Source organism: Schistocerca americana, chromosome 10 (genome assembly GCF_021461395.2).
Source record: "Schistocerca americana isolate TAMUIC-IGC-003095 chromosome 10, iqSchAmer2.1, whole genome shotgun sequence".
Taxonomy (NCBI): Eukaryota; Metazoa; Arthropoda; class Insecta; order Orthoptera; family Acrididae; genus Schistocerca; species Schistocerca americana.
This window is the reverse complement of record NC_060128.1, coordinates 54,567,549-54,586,309: the sequence shown is the minus strand read 5'-3', so window position 1 is coordinate 54,586,309 and position 18,761 is coordinate 54,567,549. Positions and strand designations below refer to the sequence as shown.

General features: G+C 39.1%; 2 protein-coding genes across 6 annotated transcripts in view; one reads left to right on the top strand and one right to left on the bottom strand.

The window, feature by feature from the left end:
* The window catches only part of LOC124552231 (pre-mRNA-splicing factor 18), a 98,847-nt gene extending 86,376 nt beyond the window's left edge, over positions 1-12,471 (top strand). Inside the window, exon 5 of one of the 2 annotated variants that reach the window (XM_047126507.1) lies at positions 11,835-12,471. In XM_047126507.1, coding sequence (XP_046982463.1) covers positions 11,835-11,960 — 126 coding nt within the window. In that variant the 3' untranslated portion in view covers positions 11,961-12,471. The remainder of the gene's footprint in view (positions 1-11,834) is intronic. The other variant, XM_047126504.1, reaches the window with a different exon arrangement.
* The window catches only part of LOC124552232 (ubiquitin thioesterase OTU1), a 77,569-nt gene that overhangs the window by 18,590 nt on the left and 40,218 nt on the right, over positions 1-18,761 (bottom strand). For 3 of the 4 annotated variants that reach the window (XR_006967910.1, XR_006967911.1, XM_047126508.1), the window contains one exon: positions 12,318-15,091. The exons of the other annotated variant lie outside the window; for it this stretch is intronic. The gene's annotated coding sequence lies outside the window, so the exon portion shown is untranslated. Of the gene's footprint in view, positions 1-12,317; positions 15,092-18,761 lie in introns of those variants that run through there. 4 annotated transcript variants of the gene reach the window in all.

Here is an 18,761-nt window from a genome sequence, read left to right as displayed (position 1 = left end):
ATTAGACAAAAATATGGCTGATTGTTGGACACCCTATTGGAGAAGATCAGAGTGTGTTGAGACAGGACAGATCCTGTACAGATAACCTCTTTATTGTACAACAGCTAAAGGAGTTAGTCATAGCATTAGGGAAGGAGTTAACACATAATGTTTGTAGATTTACCTAAAGCCTATGACACAGTTCCTAGAGCAAAACTCAGGGAAGCTTTGAAAGATTTAGATATGGATGACTATCTTTTACAGATTGTTACTGAAATGTACGGAGATAATAAGATACAGAGGGTCAAAATTATCAGGACCTATTAATGTCACAAAAGGGCTGAGACAAGGTTGTAGTATGTCACCAATCTTGTTCAATTTATATGTAGAGGTGGCTCTCCGTATGTGGAAAGACAGCTGTGGAGGAATGGGAATTATTATTAACGATGTACAGCTATTTTCGTTAAGTTTTGCTGGCTGTATATGTTCTGTGCTATGGGTCACGACTATAGTTTTTAAATGCTGTCCTGAAAAGACGAATAACAGCTATGGAAATGGATTATTTACGAAGGAGTGCTAAAATATTGAGAATCAAACAAAAAACTAATGATAAAGTGAGAGCCCGAATGAATCCAGATTGAAACACTGATGGACAAAATTGAAAGACAATCTCTAAAGTGGATTAGACATCTGTCAAGAATGCCAGATCATTGATGGCCAAAGAAAACTTTTGCACGGCAACCACCTGGCAGACGTAAACGTGGGAGACTACAACATTCTCGAAATGACCACATCGACGGAATGATGGAGCATTGCGGGATACGCAAGGAGGAGGCACTGAATAGAGAAGCTTGGCAGAAGATAACAGGAATAGAACAATATGTTATTAACTGATCTCTGTATTAATCAATCTTGTGATGATAGTAATAATAATTGTTTCGACAACTTGAAAACATTGCATTTGAAGATAATCGTAGACTATCTGAAAATACTTCAGTTATTATAGTGGTACTAGAGCGTAAATAGATTACGGACGAAAGGGGCCGAAGGAGTCGAGGGCGGGGACGCACGTCGCAGCTGGCTCGGAGGAATTCGAGCTGCCAGCTGAAAATACTTTTTAAACGAATGAACTATAGAACGTGTTGTCATCGCATACCCCTTCTGTTCTGCATAAACTCCTCCCCATCGTTCCATATCGGAAATGGTTTTTATAATTGAATGTTGTACAGATGAGTATATTGGGCACTATTTTTCCATTTGGACCATTAATGGCATAAATTTTAAGCAAACTTTTTAAAGAAATGCAGCCTTACCTTTTGGGCAATATTTTTGTCAATAAACGGCAAAACTAAGCCTATTTTTATGCTCCAATTTTAGTTTAACATTATTCGTTGTTACGTTTACCGCTCCACTGCTGTGTGAAATACTGAAATATTTGCAACGCCAAAGTTCTACCAATCTCCAAATAATGACTCCACTGCCAACATTTTTGATAGATAATTAGGCTATTACTGTAGTGTGTACAATTTGTAACTTTCCATAATAATAGTGGACAAATCAAAGGTTTCCTTTTCTCGCTTGTTGCAAACTTATCTGTCATTAGAAACTATCACAACAGCACGCAGAACAAAAACAATAAATGGCAGAACTTACATTAAATTCAACTGGAAGTAAGAACTGAACTTATTACCAAAGCAGAAAACGAGCTGAAGTACACCCAACAGTGTACCGTAGTTGCTCTCGGCTAATGTGTAGGTGGGGAAAAGCTGATAGTGCTGTCGATAATTTCTATGGGCCCCAACACACGTCCCTTTTTCGTCATACCATTGAAAATCAAAATATCTTTCAGTTTCACTACATGGCAACTAGGTCATGTGTAATTTCACTTAGTAGTTCTTTTTTTTTTGGGAGGGGGGAGGGGTTGTCCAGATCCTGCCCTTTGGCTATGTCCTTACGCGCTGTGAAAAGTATTCTCAAAAGTGATAGAGGATGCAATGAAATTAGCATTGCTGAATATATGCTGATAGCACGTTACACTCGGGGACAGGTTCTTCAGTATGGTCGGCAGTAGACAGTTCCAATTGTTGAGCTTTTTTTAGATAGTAGCTCACTTAACCACTGCAAATAAGTACTCAGTAAACTGAAAATAACTCCACCATATAACTGTGTGCTCAGTGAAGTTATTTTATCTCTTCACATAAGAGAACTGGACTGGAAATGCTGGGGAGACAAAGTCTCTGTGTAAACTGAAAATGGAGCAGCACTCACAGTGGTGGAAGGACACTGCAGCTGCCATACAGGGTGGAAGAATAGCAGTGCGCAACAGTGTGCACAGATTTATGTGGATTCTGTCCGTACACATTTCTCGCGTTAATGTTGTGAGCGACTCGTGTCTGCATTCCGTGTAGTGTTAACACACACTGTAGAAAAGAAAAACCCCCGGGCACGTCTGCACACTGTGTCGCCAGTGAAACACACTGTGACGTAGTGGGGTTTAGAGAATGGTGAATCATCTGCTTGCTCTTCAGTTTGCAGACCTGTGAACAAGGGAACTGCACAAACCCGACCCGGTTACGTACCCTCCCTCCCCCCGTTGCACTGTTACACCCCCAGAACACAATTTATCCATTAATATGAATATTTACTGTAGCATAATTTTGTACTGGTAAACATTTTTACTAGATGCCACATCATTGAAGTTATTCAAGAAAAACTTATTAAGTGATCTTAAAATGCCCATGCCCCCATGTCAGTGCTCACAACTGAGCAGTCAGTTTTTTGATATGTTGACAAACTGCCTATTGGCTTCTGTCTCTGGTTCTTCGGCCGACGTTCATCTAATGATTTTTCTGACGTTTTGCCAGCACGAGTGGCTGGCATTGTCAAAGCTTCACCCTCCATTGTCGGTGGTGAACTGGAGCCGAGTTCGCGGGTGCAGACTATATGTACCTGGCGCGCCAATGTCCGAGGGCTTCTCTGCGGTCATTTCCGGTGCGGTTCTCCTCTTGCTACCTGCGAACGACCGTCGCAGGTAGCAAGAGGAGAACCGCACTGGAAATGACCGCGGAGAAGCCCTCGGACGTTGGCGCGCCAGGTACATATAGTCTGCGCCCGCGAGCTCGGCTCCAGTTCACCACCGGCAATGGAGGGTGAAGCTTTGACAATGCCAGCCACTCGTGCTGGCAAAACGTCAGAAAAATCATTAGATGAACGTCGGCCGAAGAACCCGAGACAGAAGCCAATAGGCAGTCTGTCAACAAGTGGCCACGAAAGCCTTAACAATTTTGATATGTTGTTCGTGGCACTCCCTCCTCACTGTACAAAAATTTGTGACTGTACGAACTTTTTCCTCCAGTCGACCTGTTTCTGGGCTATAAGCTTTCCGTGACGTTACCCAGTGTGGCAGTCACGTATAAGTGCACGTGTCCACAGGTGTATATTCACTTAAATTTTACAGCTGTGAACACGTTTTAGTGCAAGCGAGAAAGTCGCGGGGAACAGTGTTGTGCCTCCAAGTATTTTTTTGCACGTGCTTAGTTGTCTGTGAAGTAGACTGTTCAAAATGGCAGCTAATCGACACACGCTGGGACCTTCTAACACTAAAAAGTGTAGAAAGAATGAAAAATTCATCGCCATTCCGATCAGGTACTGAACGTATTAAAAGACAGTGAACAACTAGGAGGGGGAGGCTGGAATCGTGAGCGTGGAGAAATGTGCTTTAGAGATGATAGTGTGGAAGCAGAGCTTTCAGACACATTTCGATCAGGTGAGATATGGCACGATGAACTACATGAAATGCAAAATCACGCATTTACAAAATGGGAATGTTTACTAATTCATTCCACAACGTTACAGCTATGAATTTCTTTAGGCTACTATTTACAGGAGAAATTCTCCAGTATGTAGTTGATGAAACAAATGACAATGCTGGGAGTAAATTTCTAAGTGATAATATGAAGGATAGGGCTAGGATTTGTAGCTGGAAATGTCTTAGTATCAATGAGATACTTGTCTTCTTAGCTATTTTATTACATATGGCTAATGTGAAAACTGCTTGATAACAATATTATTGGAAGAAAAATCCTTTGTTTCAAATGAGAGGAATAGCAATGAGCACACAGTGACAGATACGTGATCATCCTACGCTTGTTACGTTTTGCTTAAAATCCACAGCCAGTAGACCGAAAACCAGGAGATAAATTTATAAAATACAGCGTTTGCAAAATTATTTTTAACAGTAGAATGTCTCAAGTTTATTATCTGGGCAGAGACCCATCCTTAGATGAATCAATGACAATCTACTTAAGACAATATATATAGAATAAGAGACAGAAATATGGCATCGAAATGTACAGTGCTCAGCCGTAACAATATGTCCACCTACCTAACTGCCGCTATGTCCACCTTTGGCACAGATAACAGCAGCAACGTATTGTGGTAGGGCAACAGTGAGGCCTGGGTAGATCGCCGGAAGGAGTCGACATCACATCTGCACACACAAGTCACTTAATTCCCGTAAATTCTGGGAAGTAGCAACGAGCTCTGATGCCACGACCAATGGTATCACAGATGTGTTCGATGCGGTTCAGATCTGGCAAGCTGGGGCACCGGCACGTGTTCCTCAAACCACTTCTGTCCTCGTGAACAATGCTACTGCCATTGGGAAACGTGAAGGGGTGTATGTGGTCTGCAACCAGTGTACGGTACTCCTCGGCGGTCACGACACCTTGCACGAGCTCCACTGGACCCGTGCATATAATCTCCAGAGAAACATAATGGAGCTGCCAGCAGCTCGTCTCTGTTGTGCAGTACAGGTGTCGGGGAGCCGTTCCTCTGGAAGACGACAGATTCACACCCTCCCATTGGCACGACGAGGAAAGTATCACGATTCGTCAGACCACACGACACTGCCACTGCGCAAATGTCCAGTGTCGACGGTTGAGTGTCCGTTTCAGTCTCAGTTGACGGTGTCCCGGTGTTGACATTGCCACACGCGCGCGGGTTGTCTGCTGCGAGGCTCACCCCAAGGAGTGTTCGGTGCACTGTGTCTTCAGACATACTTGTACTCCACCGAGTATTAAAGTCTGATGTTTGTTCCGCCTGTCGTGTTTTACGAGTGTGCCCGGCCTACGATGTCTGACAAATGTAATGAGTGGACACGTGGTTTCACATCGCTTTCACCACGCGTTGAAGAAACTCACCACAGCATTCCTCGAACACCCGACAAGTCGTGCAGTTTTCGAAATGCTCTGCCGAGCCCCTGGGCCGTCACAATCTGCCCTCTGTCTGTGCACCTTCCCCGTTCTACACTCGGACAGCACGCTCACTGATACTATAATGCATCGTGCGTGTGTCTGCCTAGCAGTCATTCCTCACCAGGTGACTACTATTGCCTGGATGGTTTATATTGATAGTAGGTTGACGGTCATATCTGGAGACCGGATTATATGCATTTGCATGTTATGTATGCATTTGCATATTTTAACTAAAAACTAGTTACAATGCGTATTTTCGCTCTATGTTTACAATATTTTAAAAATTTAGACGTGCAGTCTCTAGCTCAATCTAGCTTTCACGTCTCACAGATTAACCGCACGTAGAACTGCGTGCAATCACAAACCGAGAGTCCACTGCCTAGCGAAATCATTACAGAAGAGGAACAGGAACAGGCAGACAGAGTCAATGCTCCTGCGCTCGTGGTTAATGCCCTCCGCTGTCACAACGTATGCGTCAGCAACAAATAAATTAAACTATGCAAGCTTTTAGTCATATTCATTGTTTCAGTTTAGCTTTCTATTTACTTGTACACGGTTGAACCTGTTTGTGCTGTGTAATATGTAACGTACCATGCCACCTGAAAAAAGAAATGTTATTTTGTGGATAGCAGACCAGCCTGGAAGATTTACATGTGATGGAATTGTTTTATATTGTCGAGTTTGCATGAAAAATGTTTTGTGCAAGAAAAAAGAAAGAGCGAGAGCGAGAGCGAGAGCGAGAGCGAGAGCGAGAGCGAGAGCGAGAGCGAGAGCGAGAGCGAGAGCGAGAGCGAGAGCGAGAGCGAGAGTGTTTCAAATAGACCAGCATGTCAAGACAAGCCCTTATATCGCAGGAATGCAGAAGAAAGGACCATGACAACAACTTCCGACAACAGCAAGTTGCAGTAGCAGGGATCTGTCCAGAGGTAACCAAAAGAGTCGGCTTAACGTGGATCTATGTGAAGCACTCATTGCAAGAAAATATTACTCATCACAAACTTACAAACCCTATCATCAAAGGCTTCCTGCACAAATATTGCTTAAATCAAAATATGGCAGATGAATGAATACGTACCGACAATTTACGTAAATGTTCTGGAAGAAATATGCAATGAACTCGAGGACAGCATTACTTGGATTTCAGCTGATTAAACTACAGGCACTTATCCGTTACATTGCAAATTTAATTGTCGGTGCTTTAAAAGAAGAGCCTCCTCCTTCCCATTTAGCGTTTCCAGTATCTTCTGCACTTGAAAGAGTGCTTGCGTTTATTTCAGAAGATGCTCCCTATATGATCAAAGCAGGAAAAGCCCTCCGAGTCTTTGATCCCAATTTGATTCGTGTGATGTGCCTCGCTCTTGAAGTACATTGCCTTGCTGAAGAAGTACGTTCCACATTTGTGAATGTAAATAAACTGATTTCATCCACAAAGAAAGTGTTTCTATAGGCTCCTGCTTTCATCAAGACCTACAAAGAAAAACAACTAAATTTGCCTTTACCTCCCGAACCAGTGGTAACTCGTTGTGTCAAAGCTGTGTTGTTTTACAGTGAACATTTCAAGGCTATTAGAGTGGTAATAAACGACTTCGATAGTGCAGAGGCTTTGGCGGTTTGCTATTGCAAGGAAGCTTTTAATGATTCTGGTATCAAAAAAGACGATGCTTTGATTAGCACTCATTTTTCCCCCATATACCTGCAAGTATTAAAAACATTGAAACTCTAGATTTGGCATTGAATGAATCTATTCAGTTAATGAATAAAATTGTTCTAGTGAACTCCTGATTGTTGGAGGTATTCTCAAGAAAACTTAAAGAAAAGTTTGAAAACATTTTAAACAATAACAGAGGCTTTGAACCCTTGTGCCAAACTGATAGTTTTATTAATGGGATGGGTGAGCTTTTACCAGGAACAATAAGTGCCAAAATAGCACCCAAATTCAAATACTATTCAGAAAATGATATCAGCGTTCTAAATGTGTCGATTTTTCGCGGGGCCGGCACTCTCTCGTAATTGATATGCACAGATTCGACTTTGACATATAATGCAAGCAGTAACTACCATGTTGTTTTTTAATATTTGATCTTGCATATTTCGACACTTTCACGCATATTTTACAGTTTTTATGATTCATATAATACGGTGTCTAGTCATAACATTCTGGCCAATCAATGTACATGCCAAACAACCCTGTGAATAAGTGCACTGTGTGCACATGGGGCCTTGATGATATGGATGGAAAATCGTTTGCTGAAAAGCTTCTTTTGTGTTAGTTGGGGGAGAAGCTGCATGCTTGCATATTTACATGGACAATTTAGCTTTGTTTTCAGGTTCAAGGTATTTAATTACACACATTTCTCCGAGACATTCAGGTTAAATAGGAGCAACACTCCTGAATAAGTAGGACATGCAAAACTCAGTAAAGGAAGCACAATTGCTTGCTGTTTGCGAGATATGATGATCCGGAAATGGAATTATAGATGAGATGTTAGATACATTTGTATGTATGGGACTGATAGACAGGATCAGACACAAGACCATCTCCTAGTCTAAAAAAACTATTCCTCCACTTAATTGGCTTGCTGTTTTTCAGTTCACATGATCTTTGGAACAAATGCTTGTGGGAGTAAAATGACACTTAGATGTGAGAAAGAGAGCTCATAATAAAACATATTGTGCAAAAGTGGAAACCAACCGAAGGGAAAAAGCAAATTGTGAGGAAGAGATGTAAAAAGTGCACCCAACAGGAAAAGCGCGAGTGCAGAGACTGTCCAAAAAATACTGGATTTTGTTTGTATAACAACATACAAAGAGTGAGCATTTTGTTTTACAATGAGCATTGATATTTACAGAGAGCTATTTTTTTTTTCAGATGAATAATGCCTCATTATTTTTTTTATCTTTGATTATTGTTGTGATGCTCTCATTGCCAATTTTTTGCTGCTTTGCCAGAGGTGTGTATTTGTTTCTTGTTTGAATGTTTATTTTCATAGCCCGTGATTGTTTGAAATAATGCTTATGTCATTTATCAGACGGTGCAAGTGTGATTGATTCTTATGAGTTAAAATAGATGTCAATATTTCAGGTACGTGATAAAAAAATGCAGAATTTTGCACAAGAAGCATTCCACTTTGCAGTTTAGTGGCTCATAGTTAAGACCACAGTGAAACAGTTAAAGCACCATTAACCTTAAAATATTGTCATACAATTTTATAACATAACTGTTATCATGATGTCTGAGAGACTCCAGAAGTTTATTTTGAAATATACAATACCGTCTTTAATTTTTAGGTGTTTATTGAAATCCATTAGTTACATGTATTTTCAAACACATGTTAGAGTAAAACATTAGCAAAAAAGGAAAAAACACCCACACAAGAGATGTTCCAAAAAAAGGGAACTTTTCTGTCATTCGAAAATCTAGAAATAAATGCTTTCAGTAATTAAATCCAATGCCATGTCAATCTTTCTTAAACAGTTAAGTAAATGAAACGACTGGATAATTTCAAGGATAAATTCACATTATTATGTTAATTTAAAAAGGTATTACAGGCTTCAATATTGGTGTTATATACACTGATACGCCAAAACATTACGACCACAGCTCACCACGATGTTGGATGTCGCCTGGTGGTGTTTCGGGCATGTAACATGGTAACAGAAGTATGTAAGGGGCTGCAAATGGGAATATCCATTGAGATAAGTGACTTTGACAAAGGGCAGATTATTATTATGCAGAGCCTGTGAACGAGTATCTCAAAAATGGCAAAGCTGGTCAAATGTTTATGTGCTACTGTTGTAAGCATCTACAGAAAGAGGTACAAGAACAGTGAAACTATCACTCAACACAAAATGGTTATATGTCCACGACTCTTTACAGAATGTGGGATTGTGAGGCATGTCTGCTCTGTAAAGTAAGATAGATGGTGATATATGGCATCTCAGGCAAAAGAGCACAATGCTGGTACACACAAGAGTGTTTCGGAGCACATTGTTGAACACGGAGCTCCACAGCAGGCCACATCTACATGTTCACATGTGGATCCGACGACACGGTCAGTTACAATTGCAGTGAGCAAGGGACCGTCACGTTCAGCCGTCGATTAACGGAAACATGTTGGCTCTTTGGATGAATCTAAATTTTGCTTCACTAGGTCAATGGTAGTCTCCACAAATGCCATCATTGAGGTGAATAGCAGCTCAAAATGTGCAGCACACCAGGGATGCAGGCTGGTGGCAGCAGTATTATGCTGTGAGAGGCATTCTCCTATACTCGCACGGGACCTGTCGCAGCAATCGAAGACATGTCGATAGCTGCGAGAGACCTGCATCACTTCGTGCTTGATGTCTTCCCCAGTGGTGATCATCTTTGATCAGTACAGTGGTCCGTGTCTTGGAGGCAGAGTCGTGCTACTGTGGTTTTAGGAGCATTATAGAGAACTCACATTGAGCAAATTTGCCTGATGTAAATTCTGTGGAAGCAAATCTGGGTCACTATCGGGGGGACATCACCGCATGCGCAAATCAGCGGCCTGTTATTTACGCGAAATATGTGACCTGCACATGGATGTCCAATATTACATACCTCCACAAGCCTAATAACAAACTGTCACATCACTGATACGCAAAATCGTTCTAAAGATGAACAACCAAGCTATTAGGCAGATACAATGTTTTGGCTCATCAGTGTAAGTATCGGGACCTGGTGTCTGTCATACGTGTAATATTTAATTCATAATTCATCAGTACTCTCAGTATATACATCTGACATCTACATCAACTATGGAAAGGCAAAAGCATTTCACCAGTACACATAGTGCAGCCTGAAGAGTGATACTGCTGACAGTTCCTGATAAGTCTGTTAAAAATGTTTGTACTGCAGCAGTCACATACGTACATACATTCTTTCTTTTCCCTGATTAATTCTCAAATTGAAGAGTTGTCAATATGAACACAAACTTTTGCTAACAGTACTGTGAAAAATTGGAAAATATTATGTCCAATTCTACACACTGAGAAAAGATAACCTATGAATTCATTACCAGATTGCTGCAAATACAGGTAAAAGCCCAAAGAATGCTTTCAGTTGAAGTCTGTGTCATTTACAACAAATAGGTCCCTTTGAGAGAACTTTTATTTTACAGTTTCATTGTTCAACCACAGTAGAATCTCACCTACAGTATCTTGAGGAAGAAGAAGACCCCTTCTTGTTCAACATCTGGATTCCTATCCGAAGCATTAGCCTCAAGGTACAGACTGGGAATCTGCAACACATTGTTGTGTCATTGTTTTTTTCCATTTGAGCCCTATCCTAAATGTAGGGAACATGGCGTATTGTTTTACAAGTAGGTCGGCGCGGCAGCGTTAACTTGAGGGTTTGAAGTTCTATGTGTCACTTTCTATCTCATAATATGGATTAGTACTAAATTCATTAAAAATTTCATTACCCTTTCTTCCAAATGCATTTCAAAGTTTGGATCATTTACTCCTAGAACTCATTGAGAATAACCCGGTATTCAGGCTGTTTTGAATTACAAAGTGCACCTCGTGTACTTTTCAGTCGGAGATCAGGCTTATCGCAGTGAATTTGGGTGCTGTTTGCCCTTCAATAAATGCACAGTAAAGCTGCCGTAACATTTACAGATGAACAATACCAGCTGCATTATTATCGGGATGTGTTTATCATTATAATTATGGTGTAATATATTATGGCTCTTAGAGACAGTGTCTTGTAGTTAATTCTTACAATATGGAGCGTACACGAGAAAAGGAATCAGTAAGTGAGCTACACAAACTCTTCCATTTCCATCCAATATATTCATCACAGAGTAATGAATGTGTTTTAATAACACAAATAGTAATTTCCAGGTACATACTGCACATTTTATATGAGAACGCTGTGCTGCTTTGCAGTTGTAGCTGTGGTTGGAGCAGGATAACCGTCTGTGTTGCCAGCTACATATAATGTGGCAAAGCAGACAAGCAGTGTATGCAACCAAGAAAGAGCTGTGAGAGGGTGATGCTTGGTCTGTACCAATGGAACTGGAGTGTCACAAATACTGCCAGTAACACTGTAATATGTTATGAGCAAAGCTCGTTATTGATAACCTGCAAAACATCAATCACAAAGCTATTTTAATCCAGAGGAAGGTTATCACCAAGCATACAGATGAAATGAATACTTATATGAAGAGGATAGATTGCTACTCACCGCATAGAGGAGGCATGGAGATGCAGAATGATACAATGGAAAGACTGCTACTCTTAATTTTTGGACAAAAATGTTCTCCTTCAGAAGCCAAAACACACACACACACACACACACACAAATGGCTACTGTCTACAGTCATTCATGCCCATGAGGGCAGTCTCCTCACTGCGTCTGTTTGCAAATCAACACCACCTCTATATGGTGATTAGCAATCTATCCATTTTGTATTATAATTCCTAATTGTGCTGAAGGTGCAGACAAGATATTTTCCCACCATTGCAAACATAATTTTTTTCTTTGTTTCAGCTGTAAGGTAAATTATTACTTATGCATCACGTGTTTCTTTACTAGTGGGCAATGACCAATCGTTATGCCATGTCACCTTTTTTCAGCTGTACGATTACCGATTCCACCTTCACCTGAGTTGCTGCACATTTCCGATACGACACCAGACTCTCGCCCGCAATAGAGGAAGAACAGTATGCCAGACAGGCAGGTATAAAAGAAGTTATGGCTGAACCACCAGTAATTTGTATACTACCTTGTGGAACTATAACATTTGAATCAAAATGTATGTAATCTAAAAATATGACAGTGCGTACTTCCGAGGATAGTTAAAAAACGGCCATTTATGAATTTGTTATGGGACAGTTGGTCCTGTCTTCGTGAGCCTTTTAACAGTTTTAGAACTGGAGCATGCTCTGGGGCAAATACTGCAAAAAACTGTCACGTTTATTTGCATGTTCTACAATTTAAATGATGAACAGACTAGCCTTAATTCAAATTCAAACAAAATGTTTCCAAATCAAGATATGTTGTAATCTATTGTTACTTATGTCTATATGATAAAGAGGATTTGTAGCAAAAAGGTAGAGTAACAATAAGTCTTTATTACATTAAAAAATAAAAATTTGTCAAAAATGACAAATGGCAAACAATTTCTTTGTTTTATAGCCATATATTATAACATATGAGGTATATGGGCTCCCCAATGTACATAAAACTATGTAAATAAATTACTGTAATACATTTGTTTAGAATTTCAGTTGATCATTACCTGTAGGTATAATGGATGCACTACATTAATAAGAGACTCTTTCATGAGTCACCTGGAGTACTATAAAAACTTGAGCAACCATTTTAATGTGGGGCTTTCCTGCAACTAGAACCCTAAAATTGAAAGTGCAGTCTTACTGAAATGTGTCAACAATTCACAAGCCTGTAATACTGCAGCAAGCCTAGTTAAAAAAAATGTTGTACTGAAAATATTATCGGTGCAGAATACTTCAACTAAGGTGATTACTTATGTAGATATATCACTAAAAAGATAAACACACTGCACAGCTAAGTGCGCAGTACTTACATAGTACAAGAATAGAGTTAAAAATACAACTGCACATAGTGAGCGAGTGTCGATTCTGAGCTAAATGAGGTCAATTTAACCAGCTTACGGACTACAATATTAACTAGCAATTAATTAAAAAATTTTAAGATTTCACTTACAGGCAACAGATCTTTGTCATTGTCCGAAGCAGGTACTGTCCTTTGTACAAGCTATTACTAATTCTATTAGCCTCATAGCTGTGTGATTATTGCACATAGCACTGAATCATTACAAAGTACTGAAGTTGCACAAATATTACTCTCATTTTAGTGATTACATACTGTCAACAAAAATGTATAAAACAATAAAGCTTTATTATATAAGATATTTGCTACTGTTATATCACTGGAGTATGCAGATATGAACTGTAATACCTGCAGATTTCTTCAGCTCCACGGCTGAGATCAATGCTGGTCATTTACATTGACATTTGTACTAAAGAGTTATACTCAGGCGTTGAAAAATCACAGCTTTGTATAAAGGATGAGATCCAGTTTTCGTGAAGATATTAAAAACAGTTCGTATCAGAAAACAGGCTCCTCTAAAAACTAATTATACTTAAAACTGAGGTCACTGTTTTCTTTATATTTAGCTAAATAGCAACACGTTTACCAGTCAGATAATAAAGCATATATGCTACAACAATAAAAATATATTCCTTTGGAATAGCTTCTAATATATCTATAATCCACAAAACAGGATTTGCATACTGAAATTGCTTATATTGCAAATACATTATACAAATAAAATTACTGTGTATTTCAATAATCAAATGACACTCTTTAATTATGCTGTGTGAGCCATAAATGTCAATAGTGCACGACTGTCATCTGGGCAAATAACCCTGTATGACTTATCAACTGAAATAAATGCTCTCTACTAGCAGAAGTATTTGAATTTATCCATGTGATAAATATATATCTATAAACATACCTTCAAAAACGATTTTTATTGCATCTAGTCTTTTATCCCCACAGTTACAACAATCAAGTCTTTCAATTCCAAAGTAATACAATAGCATACTTAGAAATCCCTTATTGTGCAGTCCCAAAGTTTTTATTGCATGTTTTCTGTCATACAGCCAAACACATGAAATTTGTGTTAGGCACTGCTAATTACTGTGCCACGATTCTCCCCTAGCACCGAAGCTCCATCTAACTACCCAGTGTGATATTTCTTTGAAATAAGTGACCACAACTGGATCAGGCAATATTCTCAAAAATGGAATATCAGTAAACTTAATTTTGGTACACTTCACTTTTTGGAATAATTTGAAAGATTATTTGACAGATATGATTCTTCCTCATCTTTACCATCTGCAGCTCTTGGCATCACACTGTTTGAGAACCCAATCTGAGAAAAAAATATGGCTTCTAGTTATCCACTTTGAAAACTTAGAAAAGTTATGAAATTGTTGTACTACAATCTGCACCTTCGATCTCTGCTATATGGTGAGTAGCAACTATTCGTTTCATAATACTGTTACATTCCATCCTAGATTTTCCGTTTTTTGATTTACAATAATTTGTAGTTTCAAATGACAGTTTCTTTTACTAAAGTAGCAGGTGTGTTGTGGTGAAAGGGAGGGAGGGAGGGTGTTAGAGGGGGTGGGGGGGAACCACTCAGCCACTGTCGCTATAAGAGAAACCATTGATGACAGCACATCAATATTTAAACATGTATGGGCAATAAAAAATAAGAGACTTCAGTTTTCTCACGGCTGTGAAAAAAGAACCTTATTGTTAAGCAAATATGGACTTGAAGTAGCAAGCTTCAAAAACTCCCAATGACTAGTTTTTTAAACTTTTTATGAAACTGTAGAAGCAGCCTGATTTTGTGTAGTGAACACTTAGCTCTTTTGGAAATAATATTATTACCTGACAACATAAACTGCAGTCCCAAACAGTGTTGTATTTACATCTGCGAAAGAGATATTAAGACACAAAACAGGAAAATGGGGAAGCCATTGGCAAGCAGAACATAATAGAGCTCTACACAGTTAAGTTCATTACAAGTTGCCTCCCTCAGACCTTTGAATGGACTTACATGGCGTAACATGCGGACCTACACTTTAATGTGGATTTCAAACCACAGTGCTACTTGGCATTTTTCGTATTAACAACTCACTGCAAGAGGTCACAGACATGTAGAATACCAAACCTTTTGATTTGTAGCCTGATACTTGGGGACCTCACGGGCTGCTCGACCTCGTCCACTTGCTAGGTACTTGTATGATTTGAAGGTCAATTCCCGGACATCAGTTTCCTAAAGTAGCACGACACGATCATAAAAAAAGAAAAAAAAAACTTTAAAAAATTGCTTTTGAAGATTAGATGATTTCAGAGCACTGTTAAGCACAAAACATTTGTAACACACACACACACACACACACACACACACACACACAGTCTCAAGGATTTTCCACTGTTGTCAACATAATTGTTGTGTTGGTAGACAAGTGCTTAGCATAAAAGTCTTGTAAATGTCTAGTCCTTGGTTCAGAACTCACGAGTAGCTACATTTATTTTTACTTTTTTTAAAAAGTTACATACTAATTAACAAATATATAATAATTTTTAGTAAAAAAATAATCTTTCTATTTTCAGTTACTAACTGCATGAAAATAAATTAAAATTCAACAGACATGTGAAATGCCTTATTGTTAAATGAGAAAAAAATTATACATCAATAATACTGTTCTATTTGTAGACATTAAATACACACGATTCAGTATCTGTCACCTAACATTTGCAATTGGCAGTTTAGTATCCCCACCGACAGACATCGCGATGGAGACAGACGAGCTGGCCCGGGTAGTGCAGCGAGGGCAACCCTGACACACGGCACGGATGATCTGCTGACAGAGGTGTTTATCTGTGAGCAGCAGGAAGCCCAGATACTGTGGACCTCGCCTCGTGCACCGTGTCGAGTGTCATCGCAGAGAGCTCAGTCGACAGCCAGCCGAATGCAGAGTTATCCCCGGGCTCATCTCTATAAGGTTTCGCACTGCCCGCTTCCTGCAGATCTACTCTCACTCTATGATTTTTGTTTCCCCTCACTACTAGCGAGTTTTGAATAGGTGACACGGTGTTCACGAGACTTATGTTACGCAGTCACCTACCGACAATTGTGTCGATTAGCCACAAATTTTATTTACTTTGTAGTGCTCCCATATCAGCTAATCTTAAAAAGATTTTTTGAGTTTTTTAAAAGAATTGTATATTTTTGCTTCAGGAAACCAATGTCCGGGCATTGACTTAGGCTACAAGTACGAATAAAATCGAAGAGCACCTGTCTGCAGGGTATTCTTGTGAACCACACTAGAAGCTAGGTACGCTTCTGTCCCGTCTCAAATGGAGCACGACGACTCGAGAAATTCGTCCGAGAGGATGCTGCAACTATTGTCAGGATTTGCAAATGAGTTCTGCAGTTGTGTGTGTGCTTCACATACGTTTGTTTCTTAGATACTACGAACAGTAACCGCAGATGGCACCTTATCGTCAAGACTGGTGGCAATGTTTCGAGTAAGATTTCAATGTTTCTTGATCACAATATGCCTAGTGTTTCCTTTTGCGTTAAGTCAATACAATTATTTAAAAAAATGCCTTATGTTCTGGCTGTCATAGCAGGTGAATAGAGGGGATTGTTTACTGGACAACATATTGTCAGAAAGTGACTCTTTGCTCCCTGGTATGTATAATCTAATATTATTGCATTTTAAATTTGGTGGTCTCATTCAAGTAAACTTAATAACAAGAAGCTGTCATACTAGCCCACAAACATTCTTCCCGTTATTCCTTTGTACAAACGAATTACAAAATAACTGAGGACACTGTTTGAACACGACTGAACCGTGTCGTGTGGCACAGCCAAATCCTCGCAGTAGGCAGCACTACACTCTTCTTTGTCATTTAACAATGACTGACATTCAGAATGGATGGGAAAAAAATCACTGCTATCTTCTGTACAGAGATACACAAGAAGGGTGACAGGAAAATTGCAATGCTATACAGGACTGAGTGTAACAAATTCAGTTTCTGGATTATATACGAAAATTATAAAGGTGACAATCAAATCACAGATTGTGAATGGACATCAACAGAATGGATTCTGTGCCAGAAGATTATTCACAGACAATATGTTTTGCTTAAAACAGGTCACAGAAGAAAGGCTGGCCAGGAATTTATACAGCCCCACACGGTTTTCAATTATTTAAGAAATGCTACAATAGCATTCCCTCTGTAAACGGCGGATTGTAACGTGAAGAGAATGGAGTGACTCCTTTATATGTTCTAGCTGTTAAGGCTTTATTTGGTGACACAAATTGTACAATTAAAGTAGATATTAATATATCTGGTGAGATTCCAGTGATGAAAGGATTTTGGCAAGAATGCACGACAGTACCTACATTATTTAAAATATATTCGAATTCTGTCTTAAATTTACAGAAAACTTCTTGTAGTAGTATAGGTGTATGTATAAATGGCGACATGCTCTTCACTTGGTATTTTGCCGATGTCTGGGTATTTTTTTTTTTTTTTTTGCAGAGAACAAGGATGACACGAACTACACAGTTAGAAAGTTGCACAGACAATATTGGAAATTGGGTTTAAACATCAGTTTAAAGAAAACTAAGTATTTCGTTATTGTGAGTGTGGGGCGACACCTGACTTCTAGATTTTGGGTTAGTAAGGTCGGTAAACTTGTATAAATATTATCAGGGTCTTGTCTAGTAAAAGTGAAATTAAGAATTGTAATGGCCAAGATAGAGAAACAAAGCCATGTACGGAACAGAAACGTGGGAAATAACGGAAAAATGTAAGAGGAAGTTATTATTAATGAAGATGCAATTTTAGATAGTTGCTGTAGGTTGACACTGCAGGACATAATTAAAAATGAAGACATACGTACGAGAATAAACCTGGCACCACTGTAACAGACACCATCTAAGGAAAATTATCAGAACAGTGTGGATACACACCATTTGGGTGAGAAGAGATGGCCTAAGATGATGAAATAGTTTCCAACTAATAGGCAAAGGCGATGCCCAAAAATAATATGGGAATAGGGATTCAGAAGATCTGTGTCAGAGAAGAATTTGCAAACAAGAGGATTGGAAAGACAGGAGCCTTTGGAATCTAGGATCTGAGAAACAACTGTTGCATTAAATCCCTTAATAATATGAGCCAGATATAAATTGATGAACTAGGTGATCTCCATTTCATTAGTCCTATCACAGAGCTTCTTTACTTTTAGCAGTCATGTATACGAACAAAAAGAAGACCTAGCTACGGATAACTCTCGCAAACATATTTTTAGGTACTGCCGAAAATAAATTTTTTGAACTTTATGAAGACCTGACTAAATATGTCTTATAGATGACACACTTGTCCCGTTTGATGGCACTCTTGATGAAGCTAACAGATGTTACTAATGGTATAATATGGTGTATAAAGTATCACCTTCCGCACAGGCCCCGAGGATGATGGGACTATTCATTTCTTTTTTTTAATCTGAAGGTCAAAAGAGACTGAGGTTCCCACCAGTTGAGTGTATACCAACATGACACATTACATCTTATTGCATAATTCATAACTGCCCTCCACAGTCCCATGAAGAAGCATACTTATGGTCACTAATTGACAATTAATCAAATATTAGTAATGAATTACATACAATGAATAATTAATTATGATGTTACACACCAAGAAGCTGGAGGGACAAACTAGGAAAACAGATCAGGTCACATTAGAAAGGAGTGAACAAAAGAAAAGATAGGTGTATAGTTTTATCATTAGTGGGATCACATGTCTCATAACATAAGTCATTTGTTTTGGAAAATTAGTCTGCAAATTGGCTTCACAACATACAACACTGTAGGGTCATGCATTATATAATACTTAGACAATCAGGCATGTAACATGTACGGAGTATA